This window comes from Aspergillus viridinutans, assembly GCF_018404265.1.
Source record: "Aspergillus viridinutans IFM 47045 DNA, scaffold_3, whole genome shotgun sequence".
Taxonomy (NCBI): domain Eukaryota; kingdom Fungi; phylum Ascomycota; class Eurotiomycetes; order Eurotiales; family Aspergillaceae; genus Aspergillus; species Aspergillus viridinutans.
Window position 1 is genome coordinate 1465253 of NW_025091219.1, and position 20620 is coordinate 1485872.

Sequence of the window (20620 nt, forward strand, 5' to 3'; positions counted from 1 at the left end):
CGCAGCAGGCAGTAGTCTCGGTGGACTGGCAGGACAAGTTTAACGAAAATTGACATTCCAGTCCCAATACGCTTTAGTAATAAGACCTCAATTTTGAACAGGCGCATCATTATCAAGTACATGCACCAATAAATCAATCTCCTGTCGGAGTTGTCTATACATTCTTGAGGTACATTAGGTGTTCAAAACTGAGCTGCAGGAACCTTGTCACAACGGCCATCGCTCATCACCTACTTGGATACACCGCACTAAGGCACACGAGCCATACATTGCCTGTTTGTTGCATTAAACTCACCGCAGGTTCATGCTGCTCTTTTTGAGTAGGCGTAAACCTTGCAAAAGATTGATTCCTTCAAAGAACACAGCGCTCCAGTAATAATACTTAAAAAGCAGGAAAATCTATCCCGACTTAGAAAAGAAGCATGCCACGGACCAATCACTCCTTTTCTTAGTCTTCGAGTCCAGCCTTGATCTTCGGTGACAATCAACCATCACCTCGAGCAAAAGCTAGGTAACGAGACTTGCATCAATGGGTGGAAGCTCAGCAAGAACCAAAAACTGTAATGAACTGAAATTCTTTTCGCTGGGACCTTCAGCGGTACTTTGGGTACCAGAAGTCCATGAAGATCCGGAACCGACACTCCGTCGCAGACGTCAGCATTCATTACCGTTTGATACTCATGACCTCACCAAGCTTGTGTTGATAGCTTTTCGCCACACAATCCTTCGTCATACGCCTCCAAGTTTCCAAAGAATGGGGGTGATAGTTATCACTAAGAGCTTATAGGCATAACTACAGAGAAATACGTTAACCCTTCTGAATAGAAGCTCTCCCTATCTCTGTTCTCCCCCCCTTTTCCATCCCCCCTAAACGTGAGCAATCTAGATACTCGGCGGAGTCCTCGGGAACGTTTCTAAACTCTTAATCAATTTTTAGGCCCCATTCAAACGTTCTAGAAGACCCCTGGAAGAGAGTCACATTCCCAATAGAAACTTTTCGTCCCATGATTTTCATGGTTAGCTTCTTTTTGGATAACTAGAAGGAAAAGAACCAAGTTAGATGGATCCCTTTCTTTTAAGAGGCGTTGATTATTCTCTCCTTAACCTCCTATCGTCTCTTCAAGATCAGACTATTGCAAGACGCACCATTGACTATTGGCGTAGTGTATGGTCTAGCAGGGGGCAATCCGTGACGTCGATCTACGGATAACCTGGTGTGATGCAGGAGCCGACGACTTACCATCATGTCTATCCTCGCGATGATCATGAGTAGACCTTATGGCAGGTAGCTAGGTAGCTGAAGAACACTTGACACTTGAAGGAGAGCACTTTATAATATGATTTGCTCTTATTGAAATTGATCGCCTTCTGGATAGATGTAGAAGGACAAGCCATAGCAAGCTTTCCGTCACATCCTGCTGCTCCCCGCCTTTTCCACTGATTCTCCCCCTCTCTCCTTTCTGCGACCCCTCTGGATCAGTTTTTCAGGTATTGATCCTTTCCCATCTTCCTCTTTACTTTGTCCAGAGTTCTCCTCTATTTTCTCTGCCTCTTTCTCCTCCTACTACCCCTGCCCCTATCTGCTTGGACGGTCTCACCTCGGCTACCGGGTGTCGTCTCTCTGTATCCTTGTCTCGGCTCAGCTAGAGTCATCATACGTCCGTCTCTCAGGAAACTCTTCACGCGACCCATCAATATAAGAGACAGAGTTTAGGTCAGTAGCTCCATTCCATTTCTCTCAAGCTTCAACTATCCTTTAACCCTTTCTTTGGTGTCGTACTTATTGTTTGTCGTTCCTTGTTCAATACTTCCTGTTCAAATTGCGTACGCAACTTCTTTCTTCGCTCTGAGATCACTGAAACAAGAAAAAAGCAATCACGCGTTCTGCTACTGTCATTACTCAAAGAGAAGGAGCTCTAGAAGGAAGCATATGACCATCTTCGGATCGCTGCGTTCTTAAACTCTCCAATTAGGCTTCACCTTGAGATACCCACCCAGTCTTTGGCGGAGACGGTTGCTGTGTGTCTCTCAACTCCCCGCCCCTCCTCACCACCATCTTCTGCTGCTCCAACTCCGACATTTGTCCTCCATAAAAGACCTTTCATCCTCTATCCTCCCAATTGGAGCTCGAGATCTACCTTCCTTGCTTTCTAACTTCCTACAGACCACTTTCGTCTCTGTCCTTCCACCAGCTCTGCCCGCAACAACCGAGTTCTCTAACTCCCCCGCTTCAAAGTTGGCCGGAGCTGTACCATCTCCGGCCCTGCAGCCCACAGGATGGCTGATAGCTCTTCTTTCCCGGGTACAAACCCGTTCCTTAAGGTCAGCACAAAAGACGACAAATATTCTCCGATTCAGAAGATATCCGAGGAGGAAGAATATGAGGTGACGTCACCAACCGATCCCACTTTCCACAGTGCACACTCCGCCGCTAGAGCACCCACAGCTGGAAACACGTTCTCTGGAGGCAGTGGCTCCAATGAAGGTAGTGAAGGAATACAGTTCAACAGGCCCTTTGATGGAGGATTTGGCCAGGAAAGCGAAGTTCAAGGCGAACACCCGGAACCTCCTGGAGGAGCTCGCCCAACGGCAGCCGCCAACCAAGGGTTCCCTAACAACTATGCGTTGGGCCGTCGTACCTCTGTATCTGCCGAGTCTCTGAATCCTACCTCTGCTGGCTCAGATAGCTGGACGCCCCCATGCCATCCGAAGACTGAAGAACAGGTTTCGCGATTGAAAACGGCTGTGAGCAACAACTTCTTGTTTTCTCACCTGGACGATGACCAATTCAAGACTGTACTTGACGCTTTGGTCGAAAAACCCATTCCTGCAAAAGATATCAAGGTGATCTCCCAGGGGGATGCCGGTGATTACTTCTACATCGTGGAGGATGGCCATTTCGATGTCTATATCAACCCCGCGGGCTCAGTCCAACCAGGCCCCGATGGTATGGGCAACAGGGTCAGCACCATCGGTCCTGGGGGCTCCTTTGGTGAACTAGCCTTGATGTACAACGCACCCCGGGCCGCGACTGTTGTCTCGGTAGACCCTAAGAGCACGCTTTGGGCTTTGGACCGCATCACTTTCCGCCGGATTCTCATGGACTCTGCCTTCCAGCGACGCCGCATGTATGAGGCTTTCCTGGAAGAGGTGCCATTGCTTTCTTCTCTCAAACCCTATGAGCGCGCTAAGATTGCCGATGCGCTCGATGCGATTAAATACCCGGCTGGCTCTACGATCATCGAGGAGGGCGCTCCAGGCGATGCTTTCTATCTGCTTGAGTCTGGGGAGGCGGAAGCTTTCAAGAAGGACGTGGAGGGCCCCGTCAAGTCGTATAAGAGAGGCGACTTTTTCGGAGAGCTCGCCTTGCTGGATGACAAACCTCGTGCCGCTAGCGTAGTCGCCAAGACCGACGTCAAGGTTGCACGACTTGGTCGCGATGGATTCAAACGGTTACTGGGGCCTGTGGAGGATATCATGAGAAGGGCCGAATACTCGGCGAAGCCTTCGCCTTCGTGATGCGATCCGATAGATTGGACAGAGTCGTTGACGTGCAGACATGCTTGGTCATCATCATTTTTAGTTCTTATTCTTGTACCTCGTTTATCGTTCTTCTTGGGCTCAACGGACAAGGTAAAGGCAGGCTTGGTCTTGGGAATATGAAGCGATGAACATGAGAAGCTCTCCGATGGATCATTTGGGTTTCACTGTCTTGTTACCGACATAGTAGATTACCTTTCAAGTGTTGGGATCACAGTGAGGACTAAGTTTTATAACGTTTCATTTGTGCGACCCCGATGCTCGTGTGAGCCGAAACCGGGTTTGGCCTCATCTATTTCCAGTATCCATCATTCTGATCTCCCTTGCGGGGGTAAAACATTGAAAATGTCCCTGTTACCATTACATCCAATGGCTGCTATTCGAGACTGTCTCTTTGGGGTTGTCTGATGAACATTGTGACTCTATAGTTTCCTTGTGCAAATATACACTGAATTCTGTTGACGAGCCAGTCCTAATCGGCTTGGTTTCTGAACGAATGTTTGACATGCATATACCGCTTGTTGAATGATCAGACCGGGTCCAGAGAGGTCCAGTCTCACGCCAATAAGCAACTCAATAAGCACAACAGCCTCTGGCACTTAGAATCCCGTCAACAACAGGTGAGATGTAGACAAAAGTCAACTCACATCCATCACCGCGCAACCACCAAATCACTTCTCAAAACCCACTTCTCGCCCTCGGTGACCTCCCTCCCCTCATGCAAAAGACACCTCTCCCCATGCCGATGCAGCAGCGCCATGCCCACCTCCGGCGCCACAGCAATAGGCTCCGGATTGCGATTGGCGCGGGTCGGCTCAGGGTAGAAGACTGTCTCCCCGCCCGTACAGCTCGTCAAGTAGACCAGGAGGGTCCAGGTCGTGCGAGCCTGCTGCGGCTTATGTTGAGGGGACTCGAACGTAACCACATTCGAGTCATCGTCTATCAAATTCATCAGCCCATCTAACCCCCAAAAAGACGAAGGAGGGGAAGAGAAACGTACAGTGCTGCGCGAAGAACTGGCCCCTCGAATACCGATATATCCTGATATTCGCATTCAGACCAAGCGGCTCCCCGCCCCAGATCTCCCTGTTTGGGCGCACGCGCCCGTCACCATCCTGGTCCTCGTCAACTGCACCGCTCACCAGCTCCCTCAGCGCGGTCCCGCTCCACAGCCTCTCCGCGAAGTCGGCATCCTGCACCTGGAACCGGTCATTGACGCGGACAGCCTCGCCCTTTTTGGGTTTGCCAGGTGTGGTGGTAAGTGGGAGCGAGGCTAGGAAGGAGGCGTAGGTTTTGCAGAGAGAGGAGGGGAGGAAGTTGCGGATCAGGTAGATTTGGTCGTGGAGGAGGGATTCTAGGTAAAGGTCTGATGGAGGGATGAGGGGGCGCAGGGGAGGCCAGTTGGGTTTGGGCTGATCTGGGGGTTGGGATTTGGGCTTGGGGTGTTCCTTTTTGGATTTGGGAGGCATTTTTCCCCTTTTCGTCCGGTTTTTTATACTTAGGTTTGTGATAGTCTTAATGCTGTTTTGGGGTGTATTGTGATGATTAGATTAGACTCCTCAGATGGAAGAACGTGTGTAATATTCCGATTTTGAGATTTGTAGAGCTTGGGTTTTGTAGTAAGTTTCCTTGAGTATATACAGGTGCAGAAATTGTGATCTTTTATGCCGTGGCGATGTGGAAATAGGTGAAGGAGCAGGAGCAGAAGTAGAAGCTTCCTAGGATGAACGACAACCTCTATCAGGAGTTTATAGTCCTCTAGTCCTCTAGTCCTCTAGTCCTCTACATTGAAGAGCTTTTTCTCGATCGATAACTTTCCTATTCCTCTGTAACAACCATTATCAAAATTTCCGTCGCATATCAATTCCACCACATAGCGATGGATCTATCCGAGTATGGAGTACTCATTTCATCATTCTACTGTAGGTACCAAGGATAGAGCACAACTAGGCCATGCAGATATAGTCGGAAAAGCTAAACCTCAGAGCACGTAGTTCACTTCTAGGACCATGGAATCAGAGATGGGAAATAGGATAGGATTGAGTCTTCTCAATGATCTCAACGAATTAGCAGTGGACCATCGTTAAGAAGTGGATTCCTCAGGCGGAACTCGAGAAAGAAATTTCATACTCTACAGAGTCCAGAGTATGAGCGTTACAGTCAATGAAGTTTTCATCCTTATCCAACTTCTTCTCTGCCAATCTTCAAGACTGATCTGAGATCAACATAAAATATTTTGTAGGCACAAACTCGAAAGTAATTGAGTGATTGCTCCTTTGTTAGTGGTGATACCTGAGCATGTGTTACTGGGGATTACGGTGAACGACGGTGGCCAGCACCGCGAGAAACCGGCAGAAAAAAACAGCAGAAAACTTCGTGTCCTTCCAATCAGCATCGGTCTCTGTCCATTCTTCCCCAGCCCAACTTCCGTTCTGAATGGCTTCTTCTTCTCACCGCCCTGTTTCTCCTCTCCCTGCCCGTCTCCTTCCAGACAGCATCGAGCATCCAAAGTACCCAGCAGCCTGTCATGTCGTCGTCGCAGACCATGACAGCGCCAGCGGTGGGCCACCGACCTCCTGATGCAGGTCCAGATATGTCGTCCCTGTTCGACTATGGCCGCCCTCACCATCATCATCACCACCAAGAAGGCCAAGAGCAGCAGCAGCAGCAGGAACATCAGAACCACCAGCAACAGCGAGACAACGGCCCTTTCTCCCCGCGCAGCGACTCCGCAAACCGCGCTCTGCATGATTCTACCATTAACAATCCTGTCTCTCCTCCCAACGGTTTTCCCTCTGTCTCCGGTATGAATGGTATCAAGTCCGAGCCCAGTGATGCAGGAAACGATTTCGCCGGCACTCAGCCAGATTATCAGAACGATCTCCGCCGCCAGTCCGCCGCCAGCGCCCTTCTGGCTCAACTCCTCGGCAACCAATCTTCTGCGCCTCCCGCCGGCACCGAAACACAACCTGCAGAATCCTCATCCTCGACAAGTAACCCTCCCAATCCGACCGAAAGCTCTCAAAATAATCCCTCGGATCAAATTGCGGGTGGCCAAGGATCGACAAGCGTCTCTACAGAGATCTCTGCGCCTGCAGAGTCGGCCGCCGGCCAAGACCAATTTTCCGCATCAACTGACTTACCACGCTTGCCCCGAGATGGAGAGAAAAATCGCGAAGATAAACCCGCTGATATGTCGTTTCCGAAATCCGAGGAATCTGGGAATCATGGAGTTGATGCAGTGATCAAGACGCCGGATCCTGCAGAAGGTTTGACGGATCCTATGATGTTCTCCAAGGCGGGCCTGAACGACTCTGACCTTTTCACACCTTTCGATCTCGCATCTGCCGGAAAGAACCCTTTCGACAATGAGATGCTTACCTCGGCCTATCTGTCCCAGTCTGCTGACCTCTCAGCATTGGGGTATTCGGCAAGTCATTTGCAGGATGGTACAGGCTCACTCGGCGGATCGGAACCGCGCATCCAGGCTTTTGCCAAATTAGAATTCGACGACGGGCATTTTTACTGCAATACTTATTCGTTCATCCTGGGCCGAGACGTACGAGCAGCTCGGGCGGCGCATCAACGGGAGTTTCAGGCCAGGCAGGCGATCAGGACATCAAGGGCGAAAAGTTCGAGCGGTGGCAATGCATCGCACACGCCGGTTCGTGTAAAACATGAGGGCAGTGGCATGATAGGAAGTGTTGTGAGCGACCGAGGTGGTATCATGGGACTCGACCCTGACATTCCGGCTCATCTTCCTAAACGTCTCAGTCGAAGGTCGTCACACTCCTCCGAAGCGGGCGCTCCGCTACATGCGACACCGGCTCAACTCCAATCCACTACTGACTACAATGCGCTCGCGATGCAGTCGCTGCACGAAACCAACGGAGATGCAAAGCCTGTAGATGCACTCGCTCTCCTACCCTCGCCGGATGCTTGCCCGACCATCCCCATTCACCCTCCTGCTACTCTTGACGGTAGTGCCGCTGGACACCGAGGCATTTCACGTAAACATGTCAAGATTGCCTACAACTTTGATAAGAACCTATTTGAAATGGAAGTGATGGGCAGAAATGGTGCTTTTATCGGTGCTGACTGGCTATCGCCGGGTCAAGTCCGTCCTTTGCATAGTGGTGATTATATACAAATCGGCGGAGTGCGCATACGATTTTTGCTGCCAGATGTACCGATTGGCGAGACTGGAGCCGACAGAGTTGAGGAGCCATCGATAGAAGAGAACGGGAATGCCAAGGCATCTGTCAGCGCCGAGACAGAAGGAGCTGCGGAAAAGGGTACCAGCGAAGAAGTTGAAAACAAGGACTCATCCAAGCCGACCAAGCTCATCTTAAAGACCAAAGAACCCGACCCTTCACGACCGGTACCTTCGATAGAAGGCACCGGAGACGGCGCTCAGCCCCCTGTTCGCCGTCGGGGTCCTGGGCGACCTCCCAAAGACGGCATCATGTCCAAGCGCGAACGTGCAGAGTTGGCAAGGGAGCAGAAACTGGCTGCCAAGCGGGAAGCGAACGGAGGCGTCACTCCTCCTCCGCTGAATCGACCCAAAGCCGGTAAGACGACAACCACAACCACGTCAACGGTGGGCACTGCAGACGCTACACCGAGCCTTCCTGGCGAGGGCGAGTCTCCCGGGCCGAAGCCGGAAAAGCGCAAGTACACCAAGCGGAAGAAGCCTGACGGAACGCTCATGGACTATCCCCTGCCTTCTACTGAGGGTGGCGCATTTCCTATGGAACAACGCCCGGAAGAGTTCATCAAGGCTCCTCCGGTCAAGAAGCGCAAACCTTCACGGTCACCGTCTCCCAACTACCCTCCCGAATCCGCCTACACGCCAGAGGATCTGGCAAAGCCACCGTACAATTACGCTGTGCTGATCTTCGACGCCCTCACGGAAGCAGGTACGCCGATGACCTTGAAGCAGATCTATCGCGCTCTGAAGTTGAAATACCCCTATTTCCGTTTCAAGTGCGAGACCGAGGGTTGGACCTCCAGTGTACGGCACAACTTGAACGGCAACAGCCACTTGTTCATGCACGCCGAACGAGATGGCAAAGGATGGTCGTGGCAGCTTCGACCGGGGGCATCCGTCGAAAAGGAAAAGAAGAGACGTCCGTCTCCTCCACCGCCATCACAGCCTCCATCCGTACCGGCTTCCGCCCCTCAATACATGCCACCTTTGAACCCATCCTATGGAAATCCACAGAATGGACAAGCGAATCTGGCGAATCAGCATTTCCAGTTCCCGACCATGCCTCCGAATACCTATGCTCCTCCCACACCAGCTCCTGCCTCTTCTGCTACAGCATCTACCACCCCTGCCCATCGTCATCAAGACCCGTATCCCCCTCCTCACCCTCCGCGGCAGGCGGTGCCAGCCTCGGCCCCTTTCCCAATACCCAGTCCATTACGGAACAATCTTCCGCCCGCCTTTGCTCAGACTACGCCTTCTACGTATACTTCACCCTATGCATCCGATCCCCCACCGCAGCTGTCTCAGTTTCAGCAACCTCAGCAACCGCAACAACCACCAGGGATGCACTCGCAATCGCAACATCACTCACCGTACCCTCCACACAATGCTACTGGACCGCCACCGCCGCAACAACAGCAGCATATGCCACCTCCGCCTCCTAGCAACCCTCAACAGCCACAGCAGTATCTCCCACCGAACCCGGGACCACCGATGCAGCCTCCACAGCAGCAACAGCAACCCAACTACAATGTGGCGCCCATGAACGCGGGTCCCACGCCGATGGGGGATCCCGAATCTGTGTCATTCGAGGAGCGTGCAAGCAAAGCCATTGATGACTTTGAGGCTGTTCTCCTGGAAGACTATGAGGACAAGAATCACATCAAGGAAGTGCTCAAGAGCGCACGGGCTCGTGCTCTGGGCCACGCGACGGAGAGCTCATTCCCTGGCGGGGAGCCCAAGGACGAGGCTGTCATTCTGGACGCGCTTCGCACCTTGATTGGAGGCTTGAGAGACCAGTAAATGTGTGTTTGCGGCAGCGAGCCTGGCATCATTTCTGTCGGCTATGACTGCCGCCTTGATTGAACGATTTCACGAAACGAGATTTTATGTTTATGACTGTTCTGGAGAACAACATTTGATACTCTTCGTACTCGGAAAGGTGTTGATGGAAGGTATGTGATTGGAACGAAGATCAGCGCCGGGGTCTACTCGTCTATTGAGTAGTCCTGCTGGAGTTAGAGAGTATTGTTACTCTGTGATATCTTTTGCCCTTCACCTGGATTGGTTTTTTCTCATTTCTTTTCCCCCCATTTATTCTCTTATCTGAAGTTTCCTTCAGTCGATGATATCCACTCTGTTATGAGCGTCAAATGCTCTTCTTTTCTTCTTATTCGATTTTCTATGGTTGTGATACTGCAATGCCTACAAGCTGGAACGCTATGGGTAGACTTCATCGTTCCAGGGCTGGAAAAGCTAGGAGTTTGTTTTTGAGTGATCCGGTAAATAGACGAATCTAACGATATCTCTGAGCTGAGTTTGAGGGATATATTTTTAAAGTTACGAACACGTCGGGTCCTGTTGTCCGTAGACTAGCCCGTAGACTGCTCGTACAGTGTACCTGACCCCGTCCCCCACTTGAGTCGCTCCGGATATTCCCTACAGCGGGGTTGCAGAAAACGCAAGACAAAAGGATGATCGTAGAATCTATGGGAGGGCCGAAACTAACCGTGACAAGTCACAAGTCAATTATCTACATGGTGGCAATGGCAACGGGTGGAGAAATCTCCGGGGTACTGAGATTGAGGGCAGGGCAGGTAATCAGCGTATGATTTCCTGCAGCATACGTCCGTCCTAGATTAAGGAGCCAAACTCGCCATTCATCAGGATGGATTGGAGCACGAGTCGCTGTCTATGCCGGTAAAACTAGGCAAGTACTCAGGAACCAAGTAAGATACCATGTCGAGGCGTGGGCGTTTCGTCACATCCCACTTTGGCACTGGAAATTCAAACTTTTCCATATCGGTCGTGCCATGCAGTAGATCGGTAGACCAGGAGTTGGATTTGCCGCTTATGCGCTGGGAGTCATCTCACAGCTCACAGCACAGTCTGCCTCTATTAGATATTGCTGTTATTCGGGCAGAAATGGAAGCCTGATGATGACAATTGTTTACCCCTCTTTGATACGGAGTACTCCTTGGGGATAAGTGATGAGTATGTGCGTGATTTTTGAGCATCACTGGCCCTCGTAGAGGAGGATTGTTTTGGAGAGAACACCGAGGGTAGTTCATCTTCTCCACTGTCTGAGTGGACAAATTCTTCACCAATTGACGTTTGGTTGGTTGGTTGGTTGGTTGGTTGGGATACCTTTCATCATTCTCTGCAGATTCTGAATGCGTGGCTATATGCCTGAGGGCTGCTACATATTCCAGCAGATGAGGCACTCCCATCGAGTGCTCCCGTAAGATCGACAGGATGAAAGTTCTAGAAATCCAGATATCTTTTGGCGCAGGATACTTTGCCTCTGAGCTTTGAATTTATTTTGCCAAACTTACCTACTCTATGCACTTCCACAAATCCATCTATCCGGTCCAACCAGTATCAAGCATAGCCCAGGTAGTAGTAGGCAGAAGCAGGGTCGACGCAACATCTCGTTGGGGCCATTTCTAGGCACCTTCAGGAAGGCATTAGTTATGATGTGAGGATGAGTCAGATGAAGGACTTGTTGGATTCAAATCACTCGTTGGCTGGTCACGTACAAGCCTCTTGGGTTTCTGCGTTGGTTATACGGCATATGCTTAGGCTTCGGGAGGCTACGCAGAAAGGTACAATAATGTAAGTACCGACTGTCTACCTAGTATGTAAGTATCTCGGATGCGCAGGCACTTGACAAAATTGGAGATTCGAAAGAGCGGCTAGTGCTGCCTTGGTTACTCCGCTGACGATGGATGTTATTGAGTTGTTGGCTGAGGAACGGAAGTGGAATGCAGCGACTATTCCCTTCTATCAACATCAGCAGCAGGATGAGGAGATCCCAAGTCCTATATTGAGTCATAGCAGAATATCCGATAGGATATGGTCTTCCTGGGTTCGGTAGCCTGATATTTGGGTGGAAGCAGTCGTGTCTGCCTGATTCACGTTGAGGTTGATCACAGTACTGTAAGGGTACTTTCACTGTTGCCACCTTGGTGCAATGGTGTCATACCTAAGACAAGGTTGGGTGTGTTGTATCATATTACAGACATCCAGTTTGCTTTTGTCTCATTATCTTGAAATCAAGGATGGTCGTAACCGGTTTCTTCTCTTTCATTCGCTCTGGAAAGAATTCCCTGCCTTCTATGGAGTATCAACAAGAAGCACCGATTGCCAATGCTACGAAACTGACTACACTCAATTCTGCACTCGGTCACCGCCGACATTTGGTCATCAGCAATCCCCTTCCTAAAGGAGCCTGGTCTGGTAACTGGACTGTACCACTAAGACACGTTCTCTATTTTAGCACGGGGAATGCGGTGCACGAACCAGTCGATTCTGGGTAATCTGGCCGTTTTTGAGTTCGAGGCGAGTCTTTTATTATTAGCACTAAAGCTCTGAGACCAGACGCTACTGGTGACTTTTACCCTGACTATGCACCTCAGAGGGGTACGGCCCCTACAGGAGTGTCTCCATGACTGGTCTGTGTGTGACAACGACTTTGCATCACTGTTCTCACTCCAGTACGTACTACTACTGGCAGCCTGCATCAAGCACCGCCTTCATTTTCTGCTGACTGTCATTGTTGGACCTTGGTTTTGAAGGATCACAATGATGACGCTGATGATGGGTACCTGCAATCATCGATGGCTAACATTATTATGACGGGCACTGTTGCCTTGACCTTTCGAATAAGAAAGGAAAAAAGATTATTAGTTAACATCTTGATATTAGTCATGCTGCTCATTTCCTTCAGTTCTGGACAATTTCGGTACCACTACCAGCCAAGTACCTTACGTACCAGCAGACACTCTTGAGGAAATAATAATAAGAATCAACCAGAAACACCCAAGGTAACCCAGTAACCTAACCTTGCAAGGGGTTAGGGCAACCAGTGAGCCCACCTGGGCCTTTTACCTTAGTTTTAACACCAGTGTGACCCATCCAGGTGGCTCTTGATGCCCCGTTTTGAGGCTTCTAAGCCCCGAACATCTGCACACTACACAGCATTAACACATGGAATTTATTTTGATTGATAGCAAGGGTGATCAGGGACATTGCGGCACTCTCATTACATCAAGTGACACTTCCTTGAAATAATATATGTGAAGCGGAATATATTGTTGAACAGTCATCATTGTACTACTCATAACAATTGCTACTGCTCTTTTTTCCTTCAAGCCGCCGATTGAATCTTGACCTCAAAGTCGACTCCCATGGTTTGTGTCACTACCTCTGGGTGATTTCCTGGTAAGCCATCTAGAATTTTTCTGCAGTACGGAGTAGTACGAGTACCATCGTACCGACCGCACGCTTGAGGGAAATGATCTCTGTTTTGATTACCTCTTACTCTGTACTTGACCTCACATTGATCATACAGGAGATTCAATAGGACGATCGGATGTTACTTTTATGAGTTATCTCTTAAAGCACCTTTTCAATTGGACAGATACTATGATCTAAACTGCACTCTGTGTAACTGAAGTTGAGAGGAAACTCTGAAGCAAATGGAAGGACCCCTTTCTACGGCACCGTCATACCTACTGCTGGTACTCCATAGTACTCCGTAATATTTCCTTTTTCTCCCGCCCTCCCAGCAGCCAGAACACCCTTTTCATTTGGTCTGGGTGGATGTGGAGGCATGCGTATTCTTAATAATCTGCATTAAAAATTTTTTTTGCCTACCATTTTATTAGTTATGATTTTTCTTTTTCTTTTTTTCTCCCTTTTTTTCTTCCCTTTCTTTTACACTACTCAGTTGTCATTCGCCATTACCTACTGGTCAGAGTGTTCCTCCTGACTTTGCCGGCCAACGCCCTACCCCCCGGAGTTCACCATTGCCTTAGTAGTAGTACTGTAACTATATGACCAGAAACACACACTCAAACCTGCTCCGGCCCCAAGTCCTCTGTCACTACCTTAGAGTCACAGAATCACAGACTGGAGAAAGAAAGGAATTGGGATACTGGAAATTGACGACTTGATGGACCCAAGTCAGACAAATCCCAACACCAAACAAAATCAAAATCAGACCCGCGCTGAAGAAATTAAATCAAACAGAAACACAGAGAGAAATCATTATCCATGTTCCATAATAATAGTCGTGGTCCATCCTTCTGTTTGGACTACGGGGTACTGTCGCTGTTGATAATTATTCATTATTAACCTAAAAAGAAAATATAAAGAAAAAGGGAAAAAAGAATAAAAAAATAAAAAAATTACAATGACTATCATCTCAACCTCGAACTGCTCAACATGACTCCGCTACGCCTCCTCGACTAAACTCCATCCATCCATCCATCCGTCCAGCCACTACACTCTCTCTCTACCGCTCTACGCCTACACCACTACCCGTACTCTTACTACTACTACTACTACTACTGGCCTTTGCCCCATCCTTTCTCTTCCTCTGCCTCTCTCTCTCTCTCTCTCTCTCTCTCTCCATCCCCTTCCTCTTTCGCCTCTCCATCCTCCGTCCTCTCAAACTCTCTGTTCTTGTTCATTTCTCGCTTGTGAAATTCCCTGTCTCATCTCTCTCACACCTCCTCTTGTCATTTTCTCTCAACGAGCTTTTCACTAAGTGTCGTTGCCGTCGTGGTCCGGGGCATTTCACTTTGGCGCGAGGGAAAGAAAATTAATTTTTTCGCTTCCGATCCCCTACAATTCCCCCCGTTGTTCTTCCCCCCAGCCTCTCCTGGCTCCACGAACCCTCTCTCCCTTACTCTTGTCTCGATCTACTATTAACGGTCCTTGAGGCACGTTCCACGTCGTTGGGTGACCATCCCTGTTTATTCTTCAAATCTAAAAAAAGCACCGTGCTTGTTGGGTGTCTCGTGTTGGACCAGCAGCTCTCTACTTGGAAAGCAACACCGCGAGGGAATAACACAATTCTCGCCGCGCGAAAGGATCCGACAGTCAAGGAAGCCAAACACAAACACGCCGTTCACGATCGCTGTTTTCCCTCGCTTCTTCTCCCGTGCTCTCTGTGGTCATTTCATCTTCTAATTTAGTTGGATTTCCCCTTCTCCATGTTATTCAACTAAGAGAACCTCACCACGGCAAACACAGAGCTGCGGCTCGCTGAGCATCGCTCTCCCCAGGATCAGGGCCTGGCGGACGTGTAGACGGTTCGTATTTGGTCTCCTTTCTCTATACCGGCACTCTGTCCCGCTCTCGCTTCGCTCTTCACATCGCTGGGGTGGTGTTACTGACCGTTACTTCTCCCTCTAGCGTTTGATCGTCTACCCTCGCCGTCCTGGACTGGTCTTCTTTTCTTTCTTCTCTCATAACCGCAATGCCGTCCTTCTTCGCCGCTGGCCTCCAGGGCCTTCCTCCCACTCCTCCTCACGTCCTGCCCGGTGGCAGGATGGAAAATGAGCAGCCTTTTTACATCGTCAACAACTCCGCCTTTCCTCCCAGCTATACGCAGAATGGTTGCGAATTCATCGAGCAGTACTCTCAATCCGCCCACTACTCAAAGCCGGCTCCGATGAACTTGCACCCAGCATCCGCCCACCATATGCACAATGGCAGAGATTTGACCACTGCTCACCCCGCGTTGAACCAATCATTCGGCCCCCTGCCCACCACAAACGTGCTGCCTCCGATCCGTCCCGGTCTACAGCTGCCCCCGATGGAGAGTGCCATTCCGCCGCAGTATCGCCGCCAAGATATGATGATGCAGCCCGAACAACAGCAACGCAAAGAGGAAAAGGCCACCGGAGGTGTAGCCGCCCATTTGGATTATGAGATGGAACAGATGTCCGACTTTGTGGCCGAGATGGCTCAGGGAATGTATGCTTTGTACATCACCAAGATCAACCTAGCAGATATTGACTTCGCGCGAAGCGTCTACCCAGGAACATCGGTCCCTCCCCAGTTTCGGAAATACGTCTACCAGATCCTTTCTTCGACCCGCCTTCCCAGCTCCACGATTCTCTTGGGTCTCTACTACTTGGCCAGTCGAATGCGTATGCTTTCCTCGGCCAAAGTGTACACCTCTGGCAGTGGACAGGTTTATCGCATGCTGACTGTTGCCCTACTCCTGGGAAGCAAGTTTCTGGATGACAACACCTTCCAGAACAAGTCGTGGGCCGAAGTCAGCAACATCCCGGTCGGCGAGTTGAACTCCATGGAACTGGAGTGGCTCTTCGCGTTCGAATGGAAGCTCCGTGAGCGCATCCATGACAAGCAGGACGGCTTCGCGTCGTGGCTGTTCCACTGGGAGACCTGGCGTGCAAAGGCTGTCGCTAGAGCCCAGGAGTCGCGTCAGACCCTTGCCCCCATTGATACTAATGTCTCGCGGGGCCTCATTGTGTCCAAGCCTCTCTTGTCTCCCGAGGGACCGATTCCTCCGCAGTATCAGCGAGGCTCTCATTACGAGAACTCCTGGCTCAACCCCGCCGCGTCTGAGTACTCGCCTCCTTCTGCTCCCCATAGCGGCCCGAACACTCCCGACTACTACGCTGTCGGACCCTGGGCGTATGCCAACCCCCCGCCGCCATACACACGAACTTGGATTCCGCCGTCGCAGCAGTACATGCCTCAGTCCGCGCCTCGGTCGCAACCTCCATCTTACCACCATACGCCGTCCTACGCGTTACCGTTTGCGCAAAGTGTGTGGACAGGACACGGTTCATCCTGCGGATGTTTGTACTGTGCCAAGCATGTCGAACACTACATGTGTGCGAATGCTTTCGGTCCAATGCAGGCTATGGTCGCCTAGATGGGTAACTCCTGGTTTCCCATGGCTGTCTGCCTTTTTCTCGCGGTCGGGCCAACGCCTCTCGAGATTTTCCCGATCAATGACTTCTTGGTTTTCCTTTCTTTTCCATTCCTTTATTTTCAACCATTTTTCTGATCCATTTTTGATGATACCGTCTCCATCTGCGATGACAACATGCCCTATTCCCATATTCAGTTTCCGTTGTTTTGCATTTGTCGGAAAAGTACCTGTGCCCATCCACCGTCATTGTTCCATGTCGGAAAAGTGAAAAGCAACAAAAAAAGAGTTATTCCCACAAGCGATATTGGAACAACTCTGTCTATCCCCATCTACGATACAGAGTTTTTCTGTGCATTTACGATACGGCATAATCTCTTCATCTCAGCTTGGCTTCATACTTTGTTTCGTCGCCCGTGAAGAGTGATTGCTCATCGTGTCGCATATTACTCCATTGATTCAATCATCTTCTGGTCTTTGGAGTAAGACAGGTCACGACGATCATGACTTTTCTTGTCCATTTCTAATGTTGCGTTTTACCAGTTTTTTCCCTTTTTTTCTTTTGCCTCTATGCTTTTCATGTTTCTCTGGGCTTGAGCATTCCTCCTGGCGGTTGTCATCTATAGATCGCTTTCTTCCTTTTCATTGGCTTGGTACATTTTTTTCACCCCTACTTTTCTTTTCTATCACCGGCTACACTCGTTGTTACGAGCAATGGCGTTAATATTTCTGCATCACTGGATTCGACCCCATTCTACTCCTGCATTTGTCCGTCTCGGTTGAGGAACATATTTTGTTTTCTTGTGCTTTGATCAGACCCACCGGGATACACCTCGATACTGCAGCATGTGCTGACTGCTCTCTGCACGATAGTGCATTGCGGATCGAGGACCTGGTACCAGGTTGTAGTCTATCTTCGCTACTTCTTTTCGACGAATTGTTTTCGATGCTCCCTGTTTTACATACTCATGTTCAAATGTCGTCGATCAGACATGAAAAAAAAAAGCGATACTCCCCTTTCAGGTCCCGTCTGATCTTGACTTCTTTTTTTTTTTGCTTTTCTCTCGTTCACAGCGCAGTGGCATGGTCTTTTTTGTGCCTTTTCGACCTTCCCATTTGCCCATTCAATGTAAGTTAGACATACTTTTTAAGACCGTTTCGCGCTGCGAAAGGTCCCCAAACAAATTTGAAACCGCGAAAACAGAGACAAGACAATTGATTTCTTCTTTCCGGGACGAGAAATATATCTTCTCGCCTCCGCTTCTTCGCATATACTCGTTTTGCAAGTACTGTAGATAGTATGTGTAAACCACCATCAGAGGCTCCGCGTTGAATCAGCCGTCCCTTCCTGGATCTCGAATTCATGGAAACGTGATGAACTCCATTGCGGACTGATCTTGAGACAATTGAGCTCTCAGATGTATCTGCCTTTTCAGTCGTTGTACCTGCTGACAGATATGATATACTGCGTAAATCTACGTCTATATTCGCCATACCACTAGGAAAATGGAACGAGATACTGATGCGAGCGTTCCTTTCTATTTTCGCTCGATGGATTAAGCATCATCCTCACACTATGCTTCTTTTTGAGGTAGCAACATGGAAACTATCGTGAGATATCGTAATAGGGGGTTAAATTAAGGAAGCGCAGACGGCCATATGAAATACTACGTGCCTGAGGGTGTGCACGTACAAAAGGTGGAATGGGGAGATAACGATGGAGGGAGAATGTATTGAGATTCGATCAGTAGACACTCCCTCTGATACTCTGGTCTCGCCGCCGTTCGGCCTCGAGCTCGGCGTCGACGTCATCCCCATCATCTGCACCGTTGTGGTGGTTGTCGTCGTCGTCGTCGTCGTCGTTGTTCGCGTGTACGTGGGCCTGCTGGGATTCGTGCTCGAGGTGTGGGTGGTCGTTATGGTTTTCTTGTTGAGAGGGTGGTTCGGCAGGGGTGTACGTGGTATCTTGCGACCTGTCCGTGTCGCCAATGTGCATTGCTCCCCTTTTGGAGTTGCCGTGTTTCACCGAGGCTGAGTGGTGAGTGTGGTTGTGACGGTAATGGTTGTGGTTCTGGTGTGAGCGCGTCCGCTTCGGTCGTTGTACGTGCTTGGTGTGGCTTTCATCGTCGCCGTCGTCGGCGAAATCATGCGAGGAGTCCGGCTTGTGTTGGTCGAGTCGGTCACCGCAGAAACCTGCGTCTTCGCGCTCGTCCTCGGACGGATTGACGCTGTTTGCGCCACTCAGGGAGCCGCCGCCGTCGCGGCCGCCGAGGTGGAGGAGAGCGTAGTTTGACCTTGGTGGGTGCAGGAGATGATCCTCGCTGTCGCGGTGAAACTTGGCTAGGTCGGGCCGCCTGGGTATCGGGCCTGGGCTCGAAGCAGCGGAGGGCGTCGGATGAGGGCTGCACCTTTTGGATGTTTGAGTATTGCGGTCGGTGTTGGCATCAAAGTCCGTGGGGAGAATTGTGGGTTGCGAAGTAGCTTCAACGTCTCGTTTCGAGAAATCGTCAGAGGGGGCAACAGTCTGGTCCATCGGTCTAATGTCTGTGGAACGGTCTCCTAGTGCTGGCTCAGGGGCAGTGATGTATTGCTGATCGACCTGTGTTTACACTATCAGCGTCATTCTCGTGTGACTCGGCCATGATTGTTTTCAACCTAGGGATAACTCACATTACTTCTCGTGGAGAGTTTCGCCTCACTCCCAACACGCGTCAGGTCGCCGCCAGTCGTCCGTGAAGATCGTAAGGATCTTTTTCTGTGGAGGCCGTGGTTACAGCCGTCGGGACATCCACCCCATTTGCGTCTGTTCGGGACAGGAGAGGGGGCAGGGATGAGAGAAGCAGCCGAAGTGAGGTCTTTGCTCGCTCGCTCTCGTTGTCTCTCGTTTTCCTTTTCTTTCCTCAGCTCGGACCATGTGCGCAGCTTGTTCTGAAGCACGTATTTCCCATTGTCCGGGTTGAGCTTCATGATGACGAACTCGCAGTGATTGATGTTGCGCAGATCTTCGAAATATTCAACACTCCAGTGATACCATTTCATCAGAAAGACCCTCGTCATGAGACCATGGGTTACCAGTACGCAGACACTGGCAAAATCATTCTCCCCGAATAGACGCCAGAGCGACTCATTGAAGCCGCTGATTCGGTCATAGGCATCCGCAGCAGATTCACCATTCGGGATTCGATAGAAGAAATGTCCATAGTCCGCCCTTTCCAGCCACATCCGCTCCATCTCCGCAGAGCACGGCTGAAAATTACCAAAGTCCTGCTCTCGCAGCCGTGGTTCTTCGTATACTTTGATGGTATGTCTGGGAAATGGCGACGGGGACGGAGAATCGGAAGTCAATGACTCGAGGATCCCCTCTGTAGTCTCCCGAGTCCGACGGTAGGGGGAGGTAAAGAAGTGTATCGTGTCATCGGGCCGTAGAAGAGCACGCAGCTTGCTACCTGCCTCCTTTGCTTGTCGATGTCCTTCGGGTGTGAGCTTGACCCGATGATCAGGGATCGTCTGGTGGATTTCCCGATTTTTGTTTCCCTCTGACTGCGCATGGCGGATCAAGATGATCATCTATTGACTGAGTGAGACGCTGCGTCAGACAGAATGCGACCGAGGGAAAGCTAACCCGCGGTTTACCCATGGTTGATACAACATCGGTTGATGTTGAGAGGGGAGCGGAGAAAATGACAGTGCTGGAGTCAGGTCGCGGTCATGCAATGGCGGATTATCGGCTTATACACTCGCAAGTGGCCTTTCTTGGGAGATCTTCCGTCTAGTCAGAGCAATTGTGATATGTACAGTAGAACTCAAAGAGCAGAAAGCGATGCTTTGGGATGAGATGGTGGGCAGTACCTGAGTATCCCTCAATTTGGCTAGTGTATCGGATGTGAGATGTTGAAGTTGCAGACAAGCCCTGGCCACGTCCTAAGGAGATATAGCAATACTAAGAGGCGTGGATATTCAGCGGGTTTGACTTTATAACGGAGAGACAAAGATTGGCCTAGACAGAACTGCCTTGGTTACGCTGAAGCGCCGGAGGGGGATGGGATGGACTGGCGTAGCGTCAAGGGAGGAAATGCGGAGATGCGCTTGTTGCCGCAATGGCTGCCGTACCGCATCACCACTAGGTAAGAAGGTATTCGAGGCTTCGTCGCATCAGCTTCTAACCAGTTCTTCTT

General features: G+C 50.2%; 5 protein-coding genes across 5 annotated transcripts; 3 read left to right on the top strand and 2 right to left on the bottom strand.

Annotated features, from left to right (window-relative positions):
- Positions 1-2277: 2277 nt before the first annotated feature.
- Positions 2278-3519, top strand: Aspvir_005476 (cyclic nucleotide-binding domain-containing protein; the record flags this gene model as incomplete). Its single annotated transcript, XM_043268691.1, has 1 exon — positions 2278-3519. One exon carries the CDS (start codon positions 2278-2280, stop codon positions 3517-3519), a length of 1242 nt encoding a protein of 413 aa, XP_043124626.1.
- A 673-nt stretch (positions 3520-4192) lies between these two features.
- Aspvir_005477 (uncharacterized protein) lies at positions 4193-5009 on the bottom strand (the record flags this gene model as incomplete). Its single annotated transcript, XM_043268692.1, has 2 exons — positions 4193-4479; positions 4541-5009. 2 exons carry the CDS (start codon positions 5007-5009, stop codon positions 4193-4195), a joined length of 756 nt encoding a protein of 251 aa, XP_043124627.1.
- A 1058-nt stretch (positions 5010-6067) lies between these two features.
- On the top strand, positions 6068-9553 carry Aspvir_005478 (forkhead domain protein; the record flags this gene model as incomplete). The annotated part of the gene is made up of 1 exon (XM_043268693.1): positions 6068-9553. One exon carries the CDS (start codon positions 6068-6070, stop codon positions 9551-9553), a length of 3486 nt encoding a protein of 1161 aa, XP_043124628.1.
- A 5464-nt stretch (positions 9554-15017) lies between these two features.
- Aspvir_005479 (putative cyclin-like protein (Clg1)) lies at positions 15018-16448 on the top strand (the record flags this gene model as incomplete). Its single annotated transcript, XM_043268694.1, has 1 exon — positions 15018-16448. One exon carries the CDS (start codon positions 15018-15020, stop codon positions 16446-16448), a length of 1431 nt encoding a protein of 476 aa, XP_043124629.1.
- Positions 16449-18189: 1741 nt separating this feature from the next.
- Aspvir_005480 (acid phosphatase DET1) lies at positions 18190-20082 on the bottom strand (the record flags this gene model as incomplete). The annotated part of the gene is made up of 3 exons (XM_043268695.1): positions 18190-19044; positions 19116-20012; positions 20068-20082. 3 exons carry the CDS (start codon positions 20080-20082, stop codon positions 18190-18192), a joined length of 1767 nt encoding a protein of 588 aa, XP_043124630.1.
- Positions 20083-20620: the final 538 nt, after the last annotated feature.